The sequence below is a fragment of the Uloborus diversus genome, chromosome 2 (genome assembly GCF_026930045.1).
Source record: "Uloborus diversus isolate 005 chromosome 2, Udiv.v.3.1, whole genome shotgun sequence".
Taxonomy (NCBI): domain Eukaryota; kingdom Metazoa; phylum Arthropoda; class Arachnida; order Araneae; family Uloboridae; genus Uloborus; species Uloborus diversus.
The window spans coordinates 132,206,868-132,222,653 of record NC_072732.1 but is presented as its reverse complement, the minus strand read 5'-3'; the positions used below and the strand labels follow the sequence as shown (position 1 = coordinate 132,222,653).

Sequence of the window (15,786 nt, the reverse complement as noted above, 5' to 3'; positions counted from 1 at the left end):
TCCATTAAAAAAAAATTTAACAGCTTTGAAAACGAAAAAATAATAATTAAAATTAATAAGCTCATTAAAAAAAAACATCATATTAAAAAAATCGTTTCTTTTCCCCCTGTTGCCAAAAATAATTTTTTAAATGAATTAATGCACTTACCAAAACAAATAAAAACAATAAAATGTCAACTTAAAGAAATAATTTTCATTGTCAAAAAAAAAAAAAGTCTGCGCATACCTTTATGTGGAAACATAAATGACTTCGAGTTCATTCGATAAAAACTGAATACCTAAATTAAAACTTTAGCGTGAAAATAAAAACAAGTCATATCAACAATAATTATTTCACAGTTAAAACCATAGCTGCAGAGTCGGAGTCAATCTCATTTTGGGATAAAGGAGTCGGAGTCGAATATCCAAGAATCGGAGTCAGTCATTTGTCCTCCGTGTATAAATTTTTGCCAAAGCTACGAAGTCAGAGTCCGATTAATTATCGGGCACAGGAGTCGGAGTCAGGTGCCCCTAAATTCTTGGAGTCGGAGTCCGGAGTTTGGCGTCAAGAGCTATTTCCAGCAAAATTTGTTTGAAGTAAATCCGCCTTCAAGTACGGAATCTATATTGACTTTCAGTTTCCCCGTAGGTGCAAATGTTAAGGGATTTGAACTGTTCAAAATTGAAAGGAAAATTGTTCAAATCAAAAAGATATTTTATATACAAGTTTTTCGTCAAAAGCATTTTCCTACAAAGTTTGTTTGAAGCAAATTCGCCTCCCAGTTCGGAATTCCCTTGAATTTCCCCGTAGGCGCTAATGTTAAGTTTTTTTGAACTGTTCAAAATTAAACAAAAAATAGTTCAAATCAAAAAGTGAAATATGGGAATGAGGTGTCCTCGCCGAGATCTTTCGAACAAAAGAAAAGTTTGTTCGAGTCAGACTATTCATTCAAAAGTTATTAGGGGGGGGGGCAGACAGATAGACAGACATACCGACAGACGGACCGTCAGACAGACCGACAGACTTTTTCCCCAGCTCAATACCCTACTTTCCAATTTTTAATTTTTCGATATTTATTTATGAATTTTATTTGTTTTTGATTTTTTTTTTATTTTTCGCGATATTTTTAAAATGCATTAAGCCTTCTTTCATGCTTTTTTCTTCTTTCTCTCACTTTTACTGGGAAAGTAGGCTAAAAAGTACGGCAGCCATTCAACATTACAGAACTTATGCTATGTTTTAAATGCTTATATCTTTTTATAATTTTTAATTTTATGAATAGTTAAAATTTAGTCATTCATTACTAATATCTTTATAATTATTGCTACCTTTATGATTATGCAAGAGAAAGTTTTTGCGTCAAGAAGCAATGCATATTATCTATATTCCTTTAATCTAGAGAAAGAAAAACGAAACTAAGCCACAATAATTTCTTACTTATCCGAGAGCAGATTAACGAGGAAACAACTTGTCTGGAGTACCTTTATCAAAAACTGAAAAGGAGGAGGAGGAGGGGAAAAGAAAAAAAAAGTAGAAAAATATGTTATCAAATCAAAAGATGCAGTTGCTGGCCTTTTAGGAAAACAATTTAGGAAAATAGTTGTATGCCAATAATTACTTCAAAGTAAAGAAATAATACTAATACTGAGCGTTTAAACAACGGGGCTAAAAATATTATACCGTAAAGAGATAAGGATGTTTTATGAATAAACTTGAGAAAATTCACAAAATCTTAGATGAAATACTCATATTGATACAAATATTTTAATATCCGAGTAATCGGGGATTCTTAAAATAAAGACAATATGTTTTCATGTCATGATATATCAAATAACGATTAAAGCGTAACGCGTATTTTTTGAATGTGTAAAATGATATCCTCTACCAGGAAGCATAAAATTGAATTAGTGTGTATGGCACTGTTCTGAGCTAACAGGTTTCAAAATGCTTTTCAAATACGTTCATCTATCAAACAAAAGAGTAACGTTTCGATTGAAAAATAATGTTGAAAGTTACCTGCGATTCTGTGCGGTAAACTAAAACGGAAAATATGTTTTACTGTCTTGTTTCATGAAATAATGAACAGCATATGCATAAGGATCATTCATTAATGTTTTTAGATTTCGAATGTAATTTTCTTTTTAATCAGTCTCCTTAATCGCATCAGATAATGTGTTTCTCAATAACAAGTCCATGAATTTTTGTGTACCTGCTAAATTAAAATTGCATAATCATGGTTTGAAAATAAATATTGAATCAATTTTCTGGTTATGGGTTGGTTTGCCGGCACCCCGCATAGTACGAATCATGTGCGACACTTTTTACTGGCGTTTAACAATTTTATTAGCCGTTTATTTGTGTGTATTTTTAAACAATTAATGGTTTATGTAATTTATGAAGAATAGTTTAAATATTTTGTCCACATCGTGTAACTGAGTAAAAGTATTAGCCTCAAAAAATCGTTTTAATAGTAAAGAAAACTTACATTTACAAAACAAGAATGCCATGAAATAATGGTAATAAAACTTATTGTTTTTGAATATTTAAATATTTTTTTTATTAATTATTACTTCAAATATAGTAACTGTAGTAGGAGTAGACATATTCGAGATTTTTAAATAACTATCGGAAAAAAATAAGACTCACCTTGCTGTCATCTGTAGAAATTAAATAAGCTAATAAAGCAAAAAAAGAAAAAAAAAAAAAAAACAAGATATACTTATTAAAATATATTACAGTCAGATCCCGCTACAACGCGATCCGACTTACGCGATATGGCTATAACGCGAGTTTTTCATGAGTAATGATTTTTCTAGTGAGGACACAAATTACTCTCCTGCAACATGAAATTTTTCGGAAAAGAGCGGTGGAGAGTTAGAATTCGTTAGTTAGTTGACACTAAAAATTGGTTTTGTGAATGGACTTTCATCCCTTTAGCATAACTGAAAGCGGAAGTTCACCCACTGTATTAGTCTAAACAACGCTTTGCTTTAGTTCATACAAATAACCGCTCCGATTCTTAACTTTTTTTTTCATTTTACATATGAACGTTGATAAAATACATTCTGATCGCGCTGCATAAACCTTCTTCATTTTTAAAATTATAAATATATTTACTATATCTATACTGTTAAGTGCTATAATAATACCGTAGTGTACATACTGCAAGTACCATACTGCTTTATTTTATGTTTATCTCCCCCATTAATCGTTGATTTTGTGCTAAATTACAGAATTTTATGTCAAATAATAACGCTTTTTCTAAAATACAGAAAACGTCGGTTATTTGTAAAAGATACTGCAATATATAGTTAATAAATGGTTTGAAACAATATGAGAGATGTTTAAAAACGTCTGAAACAATTGGGTATGCTTATAAAAAATTACTAAACATACCTTGATCCACAACGCGAAATTCCGACTTACGCGAGGTGTCTTGGAACGTATCCCTCGCGTATGTTGGGACTCGACTGTATTTGATTCAATGTAACTCTATACTTCTTTACGAAATGGCTATAACAGTGTAAACAATATGAAACATAAAAAATGATGGATCATGAATAAAAAACATAATTTTGGTATCCTTTTTTTTTCCAAATTTAACAGCGATAATTATTCTTATGTAAAGATGCAAATCGTGTGATATTTTCCACTCTTGCTGTGTTTTAGCACTATTTTAAATAGCTTTTAAGTCCTTACGATTTGAATCTGGAATACCTAATATTGTCCTTCTTGTTCTAAAATATTTTTTTAAAGCCCCTTGCAAATTACTTATGCACAAACCATTGATTCTAAATAGAACAATAAAACTGGTAATGAAATACATGATTAATTGGTGGTAATTGCAAAAACTGAGAAAAAAACCCAAAGTGTTGCACATGATTTGTATCATTAAATGAATGAGTTACCAACGTTTTAATGCACAAAATTTACAAATTTTGTGCATTAATACGTCGGTACGTCATTCATTTAATTTTCAAGCACAAAGATTTTTGTTCATTATTTATGATTCATATCATTTATGTGAGAATGGCCCAAGCTTTAACCAGGGCTTTTCAATAGATTAAGCGCTAAGAAGTATTACCATTTACTTTCAGATTTCGTTACGTGAACGACAATTACTTATGCATAACGGATGAATAAACTTCAGTTGTTTTTTTTTTCTTTGTAATCGTCAGTCATTACGTAAGCCCATTCATAAATACACCTTTTCTTAGTGTCACTGTATAAAAGAATAGACTGAATATCATGCAGGAGCGGGAGTTAGTAAAGCTAAAGAATAGTAAACATAACGCGTTTAAACGCTAAGGTGATTTATCATACAAAAAAAAAAGAAAGAAACTTTTTTTTATGTGATAGAAGATTATTTTTCATAAGTTCCTTTTTTGTGCAAACATAATGTTTTTTTCTCGAAACCATTCGCAAACATAATTTTAGAAAATCAGAATCATTCTCGCTGAAACTAGGGGAATCAAAGCATCGTTTTATGTAAGGTAACCAATAAAGTTCTTGCCGTTTTTAATGATGGAAAAAGATATAGCCTAGAGAATTTATTGCTTATTGTTAGTCCTTGAAGTATTCTGCATCGTCATCAAAGATCTTCTGCCAACGTGTCTCTAGCTGTGCAATCCCTTTCAGGTCAAACTCGGGTGTCTTGATGCAAATAAGTCTGAGTGCTTTGCGCAGAGCATCTACTTTCATGAAGGGTTTTCCCCGAAGATAATTGTGCAGGGATTGAAAGATGTGGTAATTTGTTGCCAAAGAGTCAGATGAATACAAAAGATGTCACAGTTCTCGCATAAAGTTGCCAAATAGTATCCATGGCTACCGGTGCCACATGCAGTTGTGCGTTTTCATGCAGGAACTCATTTACGTTTCACCAGTGATGTATCCTTTGTTTGCCATGCTTGTTGTACACGTTCCAGTAGCTGTGAGTACATGACCGTAGTGATGGTTTTGGGCATTGGAATCAGCTCATAGCGAACAACTTGGCGACTAGAACACCAGAAATAAAGCATGATCTCGTGTGGGTGCATGGGTGGCCATATGGTGTAAGAAGCAGTGACCTGTGATGACAACCCAATGCTTGAGACACTTGGGAATGTCATACAGGACTCGTTTTTCATCACTTGAAATCACTCGATCGAGTATGTGAGCACTACAGTGCCTTCTAAGCAACGAAATATAGGCTGACACTCATTGGTTCTTGTGAATTTCCATCAGCTGGCATGGAAATCGCTTGCTTAGCCTATAAGACTTACCTAAGCGTTGCAGATGAAGTTGTTGTTGTTGTTGTTGTCGTCGTGTGCCAGCCAGGCTGGCAATTTGGGGTGCGCTGCTTCACTTTTCCAACTGTACCGTAATTTGGTGTAAAGTCCGACTTCTACATTACACACATGCCATAAGAGCCCGTTTATGGAGTAAGCAACCATTCACAGCATAACAACACATTCACACAAAGATAGGACAAGGACAGGAGAGAGAAAGTGAGTCCATGCCCGACCCAGGATTCAAACCCGGACTTTCCTGTCTGTCCTGTTCAGATGAAGTATAATTGTTTTATCAGAAATTTGATAAGTTCACCACATGTTAGGCTACTGTCCTCGTTAATGACAGACTCCAGGGCTTCATTATCCAAGGTTAGTGGTCGTCCACTAAGGAGGTTCATTACAAAGAGACAAAACTCCAGATCTGAATTTTTGAAACTATTGCCTTTCTGTACGTTCACTCACCGCACTGTCCTCAAACGCTTGATACGTTCGACGAATTGATGTAGCTGCTGAAAAGTCTATTTTAAAACCATAAAGCAAACAATATCGAACAAGATCCCTTAACACTTCCATTTCTGTATTCTACTGTACGACTCCCGCTAAAACTAATCTCATCTGACAGGTGTTTAAAATACGTGATACACTAATTTAGATACCTGAGAGCTGCTTACACCAAGTGATACGCAAGTTTTGCATACATATTATCATTTCTTTCAATAGCAAAATAAAAACGGCAAGAACTTTATTGGTTACCTTATACATACATTGTGTTAATTATTATTAAGATACTCACGTAAATAAGTCACAGTGTATGGAAACAGTAATTGTAAAACAGGTTTTCCAAGTACGATTGTAATTACCATGCTATTTTATGCAGTCATTAATCAACCTTTTATTGTTGCAGCATACTAAAAAGTCAAATTAATATCTAGGAAGCCTTATGACCTTCTTGATCCAATATTTTATTTGCACGAAGTTGAATTTTGTAACCCTTGATGTCAATATTTAAAAAAAAACCTTCACTAAATAAAATGTTGAAAGTTTTTTTACAGCAACAAAACACATTTTAATGGAGAAGATCAGAAATTTAGAACGTATATTATATGTGAGAATTTTCATTTTCAATTCATAGATTCATTGTTTTTCCTTAATGTAAAAAATAAAGTCACTTACGCTCACATGATTCATGTAATATTTTTTAATAGATTGTTACGAATAATATTGTGTTGCAATCCACTAGTTTTTACCATTGAGTGTATACTATCCTCCAGGTTTTTTCCGTAATGATAAAATATTACAGTTAAGTTTTGTTAAATAAAGTTTTTTTTTAAATATTTATTTGATAAGTTTTTTTATATTGGATTTTTGAAATATTAATCTTCATTTTAATGAAGAAAAATTTACTGTGTTAAGTTATAAATAAAACAGAATTAATATTTTTGTAGTCTATAATTTTGTCCAGCAGTTTATCCAAGTCAGTTAAAATCAAGTGGAATTTCTTCCGAAAACGCTTGGGGTTGAAGATTATTTTGCAGAAAATTTGTGGGAATATCTAAAATATTTTTATCTGCAGGAATACCATTACCACCAAAAAAAGGACTAACCCACTACACTTGAATGCCCATACAAAGCTTGTCTTGAACAAAATTTCAACTTCATTCTTAAAACTTAAGATTTTTGCCATCAAAGATTGAAGCCAGGTTTTTGTTAGTTTTTAAATATTATTATTCCTTTTTTTTATAGTTTGTATGTTCTAAGCTGATCAATGTGCGCTTTTAAAAGTTACAGTTGTGTGAAAAATTTGCTGACCACCTTTTATGTTCTGCATTACCTGCAAATGTCACAAGAAAATAACATAAATAAACTTTATCACAATAAAAAGTTGTTTGATAATGCATAAAACAATGTTTAGAAAGTAAATTATTTTTTCAGTAAAAATTGTGCTCAATTGCTGCACACGAGTGGAAAAAAAATGTGCTTTAAAAAAAAAGTAAGGGTTTAAGCAGACAAACGAAAAGTGAAAGCCACTTTCTAAATAAATTGGACTAAATATCTTTCGTATAAATAAATTCTTAGATTCGGTATAATTTTTTGAAGAGTCATTTGCATTGTATGTTACAATTTCCTTTAGTGTTTGAAGGCTTTTTTGAAAACATATTACCAGTATATTAACAACAACTTTAACTTAACTGGAAAAAAACTGACTAGTTTTGTTTCCTAAATGCTCGATATGTGAACCTTCCGTAATGCGCCCATTATCGAAACTAAGATATCGAAATACAAAAATGCGACACAATGTCAAAAAGTCTAATTTTTTGTTTTGCTCGCTATAACAAATCACGATCAATGGCAGCAAATGCGGTTGCGATCTTTTGGCGTAAATCTTGCACATGGGGCCCGAACACAAGATCTTTAATGTAACAGCATAAAAAATGCATGCCAGATAATGGGGAGTGCCCCATAGATATTGTATAACTAGATACACGACTCCGTAGCAGTTGCTATTTAACGTGCGAGTCTTGAATTGGACGGACAAAGGAATAGTCTACTCAGGATGCAACTGCAACCACTAATCTCCAGTAGGTGCAAATGCAACGCCGAATAAATCTTCGGCAATAGTTGTTTGCACGCATTTGCTTTTCGGACGCTTGCCCGTCTATTCAGATGCCCATGGAACCGGTTTCTTGTTGTGTGTCTAGTTATACTACATCTATGGGGTGTCGAAAAATTAGCGACCATTGCTTGTAAATTTTTACAGCGAGTGAACATGAATTAGATTTTGGACTTGGTATCTGCGAAAACGAAATTCCGAAAAGTACACATATCAAACATTTGGGAAACCAAACGTGTGCAGTTTTTTCTCCACTAAGGTCCATGCTGCTGCTTTATTTTTTAATATGTTTTTTAATAAATATTTCAAACTGTTTTTTTGCATCCGAACCTATAGTAGTTCACGAACCACTGATTTCATTAGTGTTTAAGTGTTTACAGAAACCTTTAGAACTTCTTTGCAGAATATAGATAAAGTCTATATATTCTCAAAGTGCATGGAATGAAACTTGAATCTAACATATTGAAAGTCTGTGTAGAGAATTTATGGCAACAAAATATTTATTTATCAAATTGGAACTGCCCATGTGTGACAGTGTGGAACAAAGTCCATAAAAACCACACCAATAGGAACAGGTGATACAAGTGGAAATGAACTGCCAGAACTTACCTCGTGGGCTTGGATCCTGCCCATGTTACAATAACAACAGTGTTCCCGATGATTCCGAGGAGAAATATAATTGCATGCGTTATCACTATGGGCATAAAGGATGGATTGATCGCAAGCGGATTGAGCATATCTTCTGGTGTTTCAAAAAAGATTTTTGTGGGTTCCTCACATACAACATCTCTTCCGGAACCACAGCTTCGGTTTTCCATTCTTTTTTCTGTTCAAGCACCTGCCAATAAATTAAATGCATATTAAGATTGTTGTTTTGAAATGCGAAGCTAAATGTTTTGCTGAAGGACAGAAAGGCATAATAAACTTAAAAGTTTAAAGAAGTTTACTACATTAAGTTATTCTTTATTTTTTAAACTGAAACAAGCGATGTAACTATGAGACAGGTAAAGAATACTCAATTTTGGTAACCATTCTATAAACATATATTTACTAATAATAACTCATCATGTATTTTTGTCTTACCATCTCTGTCCTTTCTAAATACAGGCTAACAGATATTTAATTTACGCTCCGTTAATGTGATTCTTATCAATTTTTTTCTTAAAAATTTCGATTTTACTCCTTTTTTGTTTAATATTTTGGCAGAAATTATACGTAACACTTCTGTGAGAGAGGAGAGGGGTACAATCTTACGACGTAGTATTATGTTCTAGTTGCCCCCGCAAAGTGGTAATGTTCCTGCAGAAAAACACCTTTTTCAATTCATCAGCAATCTAACAAAAGTCATCCTTCGCAGAGATAATATATAGTGTTACATTTTCGTTTATTTTCAAAATACATTTTAATGGGAATATACTGCAGTTCACGTTTTAGTTTTCTGTTTTCAAGATAACTTCTTGTTCCCTCAGCGGCTTTTAAGTTAATAAATTCACTTAAATGGTGAAAATTAAAACTTTTGTTGCGATATTGCTATAAATGTATGATTAGCACAACAGTCGTTCGCCATAAGCAGCAGGTAATCATATTTGGGATCAAAAATAAAATGTCGTGTTTTTTTTTTTTTTTTTTTCAAGCACATAAATTTTTAAAAGTCTTAGTTTCAATAAGTGATACACTTCTTGAAGTGTTCACTTATTGAAGAAGTGTTATCAGTGACACTTCTTAAAGTGTCTTGAATCCTTGTTATCAACACCCTTTTACCATCTAGCATGAAAACCTCAAACCCTGGACTAAAATAAATCAATTGATTTTCGAAGCAAACTACACTCACTGGCCAATAGAAGCCTTTGAGATTTGTATTTGAATGCGTGCACTGTGCAAGGGTCTGGAAGGAGTATCATGATATGGAGCATGTTCTGCTGGAATAAAAATCGGAGACCTGGTGTTTTTCGAGGGTAAACAAAAAGCCATGCGATACCTAGATATACTGGCAAATCAAGTGCACCCTGCAATGTTCTATTTTTATCCTGAAGGCTACGGATACTTCATGGACGATAGTGTAAATGTACCTCATGCCAGAAGTGTTAAAATATTTTTTGCTGAGCATCAGTCTGACTTCCAACTTTTTGTCTCCAACTTTTTTGTCTCATGCAAAGTGTTTTAGAGATCGAAAAAAAATGGAAGTCATATATTGTAATTTATGGCGAATATTTTCATAATTATCAGCATGTTATACAAAAATCAGAAGTTTCGACGCAGCATTCATTTTTACCAATCCTGTCGTTGTACATAAATTTCAAATTCCGCTAAGACACCAAATTAATGATCGGGATAATGCAAGGGAAGACGAGAAAAAAAAGACGAAATTATCGTATAATCCATTACAACTTTTTTTCTTTAAGAACTACTCTGTATTTTATGGGCTTGAAAATTTTAACTTCAGTAAAACTTCAGATCTCTCTTGAGTTTTTAAGAATTCTATATTCCAAAACGCATATGCATATGCATTTTATTCATGTCGTGCCTTTATCCTTACTAAAGAATTTTTTTAATTATTATTTTTTTCTTTTTTGTCTATCATAACTATTTGAAATGATACTATAAAAAAAGAATTTTTTGCACAAACTTATAATTACCATAATTATTTTATTATATATTTGCCAAACCTTTGCGAGACTTTACTAAACGTACTTTTTTGCCTCCTTTTTATTTAAAAAGGAAAAAAAAAATCTATTGAAATGATATTTACACTAGGTCTTGACTCATTTTAAAGTGTTTGCGCAGGAAAATTTGAAGAAGAAAAGAAGTAATTACTGTTTGCTTACTTAAGTGTCACATCAAATGTGTATTTTTTTCTGAAGTTGGGACAGGTTCAAAATTCTTCTGAAGTTATATTATTTTAGAAATTTTTCCAATATAATTTACGACCGATGTGATTTTTTTTTCCAATTGGGATTTAAGAAGTATAACATTAAAGATAAACCGTGCTTTATTTATAATATTTTACATTCACTGATTTTTTTTTTTTTTGATCATTTGTATTATTTTTCCGTGCCTGTAATTTATACCTATGCTACTTAATGTTGCTTCAATTTTTGCATAAAGCGGGTTACAAAAAAAAAAAAAAAAATAGTTTGAATTTTGACATCTTGAATTCAAATTATGTTTTTCGCAATCACGAGTGTGTGTATGTAGGCATGTGTGTTTGTGTGTGTGGGGGTGTTTGTGTGTGCGGGGTATGTGTGTTTGTGTCTGTGTGCTGGCATAAGTGTGGGGGAGGGGGGTATAAGCATGTGTGTGTGGTGGGGTATGTGTGTAGGCATATGTGTCTGTGTGCAGGCAGGAATGTGTGGATAGTTGTGTGTATGTGTGTGTATGTATGCGTATGTGTATGTCGGCATATGTGTTTGTGTGTGTGTGCAGGCATGAATGTGTGGGTAGTTGTGTGTAAGTGTGTGTATGTATGCGTGTGTGTATGTGTGTGTATGCGTTTAAGTGTGTGTAGGTGTATGTGTTTGTGTGTGTATGTGTTTGTGTGTGTGTGTATGTGCGCGTGTGTGTGTAGTTGTGAATGTATGCGCGTGTGTGTAGGACATGGATGCAACCTGGAGACGGCTTTCGCTATAGGAGCAGCATCGTGGGGAGCCCGCCTGTCCAAGGTGATGGTGCAGAGGGTGACGGTGGGAAAATAAAATGATAGGACATCAAAAACAGTCAAATGAAAGCAATAAGCAATCGTGATTGCTCAAAAAATGCATCCTTGTGAAATCGTGAAAAAGTTTTTTCTATTCACATTTTGTATGGATTTGGAAGTTTTTTAATCCTAATATCTCGAAGAATGAAATGATGTTTTAAAACCAAATAGTTTTCGCAATAAAATGTAGTGAAATTTTGTGGTGCACACACACAAGGAAAAAAAACAGAAAAAACCCTGCATCATTTGCCAAAAATTAAAATGTGAGTAAATGATTCGTTCATGTGAATCACTAAAAAATTGTGTAAAGGTTACAGTATTGATGGGAATAACTTTACACAAATACTGGAGTATGTAGTACCATTGATGTACCACCATGCGTAAAGATCATCATCTGCTTAGAGCTGGTAAACTCTTATTTGATAAACGAAGACCGGCCTTTGTGGACTAAAAGGTAAAAAGTCTTGCTTTGCAACCTGTCTATGACTAGCGTTGTGGGTTCAGACACCACTCAGGTATTCCGGCACATTTTCCTCTCTTAGTGGGGAAAAAATGTCTTGCTAGCATATTAAAAAAATAAATAATTGGAGTATATTGGTTATGAAAAAGCACGAACTTGATAAATATTGAATATGCGAATGATTGAAATCAAAAGCTGTAAGGAGACGAAAAAACAAGGGATTTCTAGCAAGATTTTTCTTTATACTGTTGTAACGAAATTTCAAGTATTGCAACCTTCTAATTTCTTTTTCTACTTTAAATTTAAAACGTTTAAAAAGAAATTATTACTTGATCCTTTAAAAAATCTGGATAGCTTCAACCATCGAATATTTAACTTCAAGTTTAAGTTTGTGCCTAATGTTTAACCTTTTAAGCATTGTTTTTTTAAATCTATCACATGACTTGGGATCTTTGCTTCATGAATTGAAATCTACTCTCCCTCCACTATCTCTTTTTAATTGTTTTGACCGGACGCTGTTTTTATAAACAACAGATGCACTCAACGCAGTGCACGCAACCACGGGCAACGAGGAAGAAGGAAAGAAAACGAGAAACGCGCACGTGAGTCTTTTTTGTCGGATGAAAAACAACTACGTCACTTCCATCATACAAAAGTTTTCCGATCAGAATTTCAAAGCCCGCATATAAAAAGTTTAGCTTCAAAAATAAATAGCTTTTTTACAAATAGCTAGTAGAATTGTTAACAGTAACGCAGAAAAATATTTAATGATTTTATTTCTGATTTATTTCTGCCACACTACATGTTTCGCACATTTTTTATCACGTGCTTGTAAGTTCACATCGCTTGCATTGTCAAAGGGCTTCTATTTAATCCCATAACACGATGTGAAATTTTATTGAAAATCTATGCTCTAAAACGTTATTTAACTATTTAGTAGATTTCGGCACAAAAGTGTTTATTCAATTTTCACCATCAATTGGTTTTATTGTTTTTAAACCTTAAATTAGGATGTTCTTATCAATATAAAATAGAATTTCAACTGATATCCTAATAAAAAGAATGGGATAACTGTTTTCTCTGAATTTATGAGAAACTTTTGCTTAAAATTACACAATATTTAAGAAAAAATATTTATGTATTTTTGTGACACAGTAAAACTCAAATTATGGAATTTTCACTATCCTCTTCTTATATATTGAACATAACAGAAGGCCGAAAGAGAGAGAGAGAGGGAGACGGAGAGAATCTATCACTATGTTTTCCTGGTGTTAAAAAAGAAAATTTTCGATCCGATAATTTATTATAGAAATTCATAAATGAAATTACAATAATTAGTAAATAAATATCAAAAATAAAATTTAAAAAAATAAATAATAAAAAACAAAGAAAAAGCAAATGAAAGTAAGGTGATAAATACACATGCTGCATCTTATGTATCAGTAGAATACACTTATTCATGCAAATTTTTTCTTAGAATTTGCTGAAATTGTTATATTTACGTTCTTTAAACATTGTTGTGGCTCCACTTCAAGGAAAAATATCGAAAACAATAGACACATCAACAACGTGCTGTCAAAATAATACCTTCATTTTGTATAATTTTAGATAATAAATTGATACTAGTTCCTGATAACTTCTAAGAATTTATAATAACCCTCGGGATCAAAACTTCGAAAAAAGACAAAACCTCGATTTCTTGACTTAATAGAAAATCTATTGGACTTCGATACAGTCATTTTATATGTATCAAGATCGAATCGCAAATCCTCTCAGGGTAAGGAAATCTGTTGACTAAACCAATGCAAGAAGAAGGATTCTAAATCAGGTTTTTGTTATATTTGTCTTTTTAAGACTTTTTCTAGGCGCAGGAAATTATCAGAGACGCTGCGGTGTCTGACCCTGGAATTTAACTTTTCTTTTGTTTCTTTTACCATTAAATTTTAAGTTTACCTATCAAAAATATGTAAATTAGTTATGCATGAAAATAATTGTTTTTCTTACGTGTCGAAACTTTGCGCTATTTCAGGCTAAAGAATGTCGAAAATGTTTTGGATTTTTCTCTTGAAATGTCTTGAATTTTTACCAAAACTAGCGTGTCTTGGTAAAAATTCAAGAAGCCTTTCCCCTTTAAAATATTCTTACAATTCCTTAGAATGAGGCAAGTAAAAAAAATAGAGTTCATTAATAAATTAAATATTTTATATAGGAAAATGGAAAGAGAAAGAGGTTAAAAGAAAGGTTTTAATCCATACGATTCAGTTAGTACTAAAACCTTAAAAACGTTTTTTAAAAAAAGTTTTTATGTATTCAAAATATTCAAATCAAGAGCTCTAAAATGACATTGAGTTCATGTTTATATGTCGATTAACAGTAACTCAATTTAAATATTAATGGGGCAGGAATACATTGAAACGTAAGTACAATTTTACTTTCAAACGCGGTTTTCTCAAAACTTTAATTTTAAAAACTCCTTAACCTTTAAACCTTTTTCTAGAAAACTACTTTGCATATTGATTTGAAATTTCCACCACCTTTTATTTGCATGTTTATAATTATACTTAGAAAATAGTTTCGGTTTAGGATTCACTTTTCGTAAACAGCTGTTTTTATGGTACAATTTTGTTTTTAAATTTTAATGGTGACTATTGAATAAAATTTCATAAACCATTAAAAAAAATAAATTGACTTAAAATTTTACTTTAGTAGGATCTTTGATATCTTTTGAAAACACGGTGAAACGGATGTTCTACCAGTAAAACTTTTTAAAACAGGGATATAAAGTTTAGCATTTTAATAATATGATATACACAATACCGACTCCCCTATACGTAAAATATTACTGCCAGTTGATTTTAATTAAACACATTGAAATTCTAGGAACCGATGCTGTTTCTGCTTCTTAATGCAGTCAAATATGCTCATAACGTGCAAATGGACTGCATACTTGCTAGTTGTAACAGAGTGCTAGTAAAAAAAAAAAAAAAAAAACGGTATCTTGCAAAAATCATAAAAAAACATTGGCTTGTTTTTATGTCTCTGAACAGTACAAAAAGAGATTGGTTCATATGCTTTGAACTGTCTTATTGTCTCTTTCTTGCGTTATTGTTTTCGAGGAATACTTAAAGTCTTTGAAATTGTCATTTGCCCCCAATTTTCACTCGCGAAATTCTAATTTTACTGCAAGGAATGGTTATTTTTGCAACCTGAAACACAGTCTGTGAGTTAGCATTTGATTTAGAGAATAGCAGAACTATACATAACTATGTCCAGTGCAATAAAAAAAAATCACAAAAGATGGAAGGGGAAAGTAGGGGAAAAAACAGCTTACGTTTCAAAATGTATTTTAAATGTATAGAATTACAGTTCGTACTTCAAACTTTTAACATACTTGGTATGCAATTGAAATGTTACTTCACAAAATGGTATTCCATCCTGAAGATTGTTAGAATTATTTATGCAATTAAATTCTGTGCTTGTGCCTTTGTATATGACCGTAATCACTTGCTGTGATGCAGTCCTTTTCAGGCAATTGAGTAAGTTTTGAAATCATGATTAGAGTTATACGGTAAAATTTTATGTAAAAATAAATAATCTTGAATTTTTAAGACTTGTGCTTTAACATAAGGGTCATTCCATATAGATTCAACGGATGAGTCCGCTCGACCATTTCTAATTTCTTTGAAACTCATATCCCAAAAAGATGAATATGAATGATGGTTAAAACCACTTTTATTTTTTCTCTAACCTTAACCCTTGATTTTTTAGGGG

At 32.3% G+C, this 15,786-nt stretch overlaps 1 protein-coding gene across 1 annotated transcript in view; it reads right to left on the bottom strand.

Annotated features, from left to right (window-relative positions):
- LOC129216543 (galanin receptor type 1-like) overlaps positions 1-15,786 on the bottom strand; it is a gene marked incomplete at its 5' end in the record, with an annotated part of 82,363 nt that overhangs the window by 65,414 nt on the left and 1,163 nt on the right. The window contains 2 exons of the mRNA XM_054850758.1: positions 8,471-8,687; positions 15,396-15,450. Coding sequence (XP_054706733.1) covers positions 8,471-8,687; positions 15,396-15,450 — 272 coding nt within the window. The remainder of the gene's footprint in view (positions 1-8,470; positions 8,688-15,395; positions 15,451-15,786) is intronic.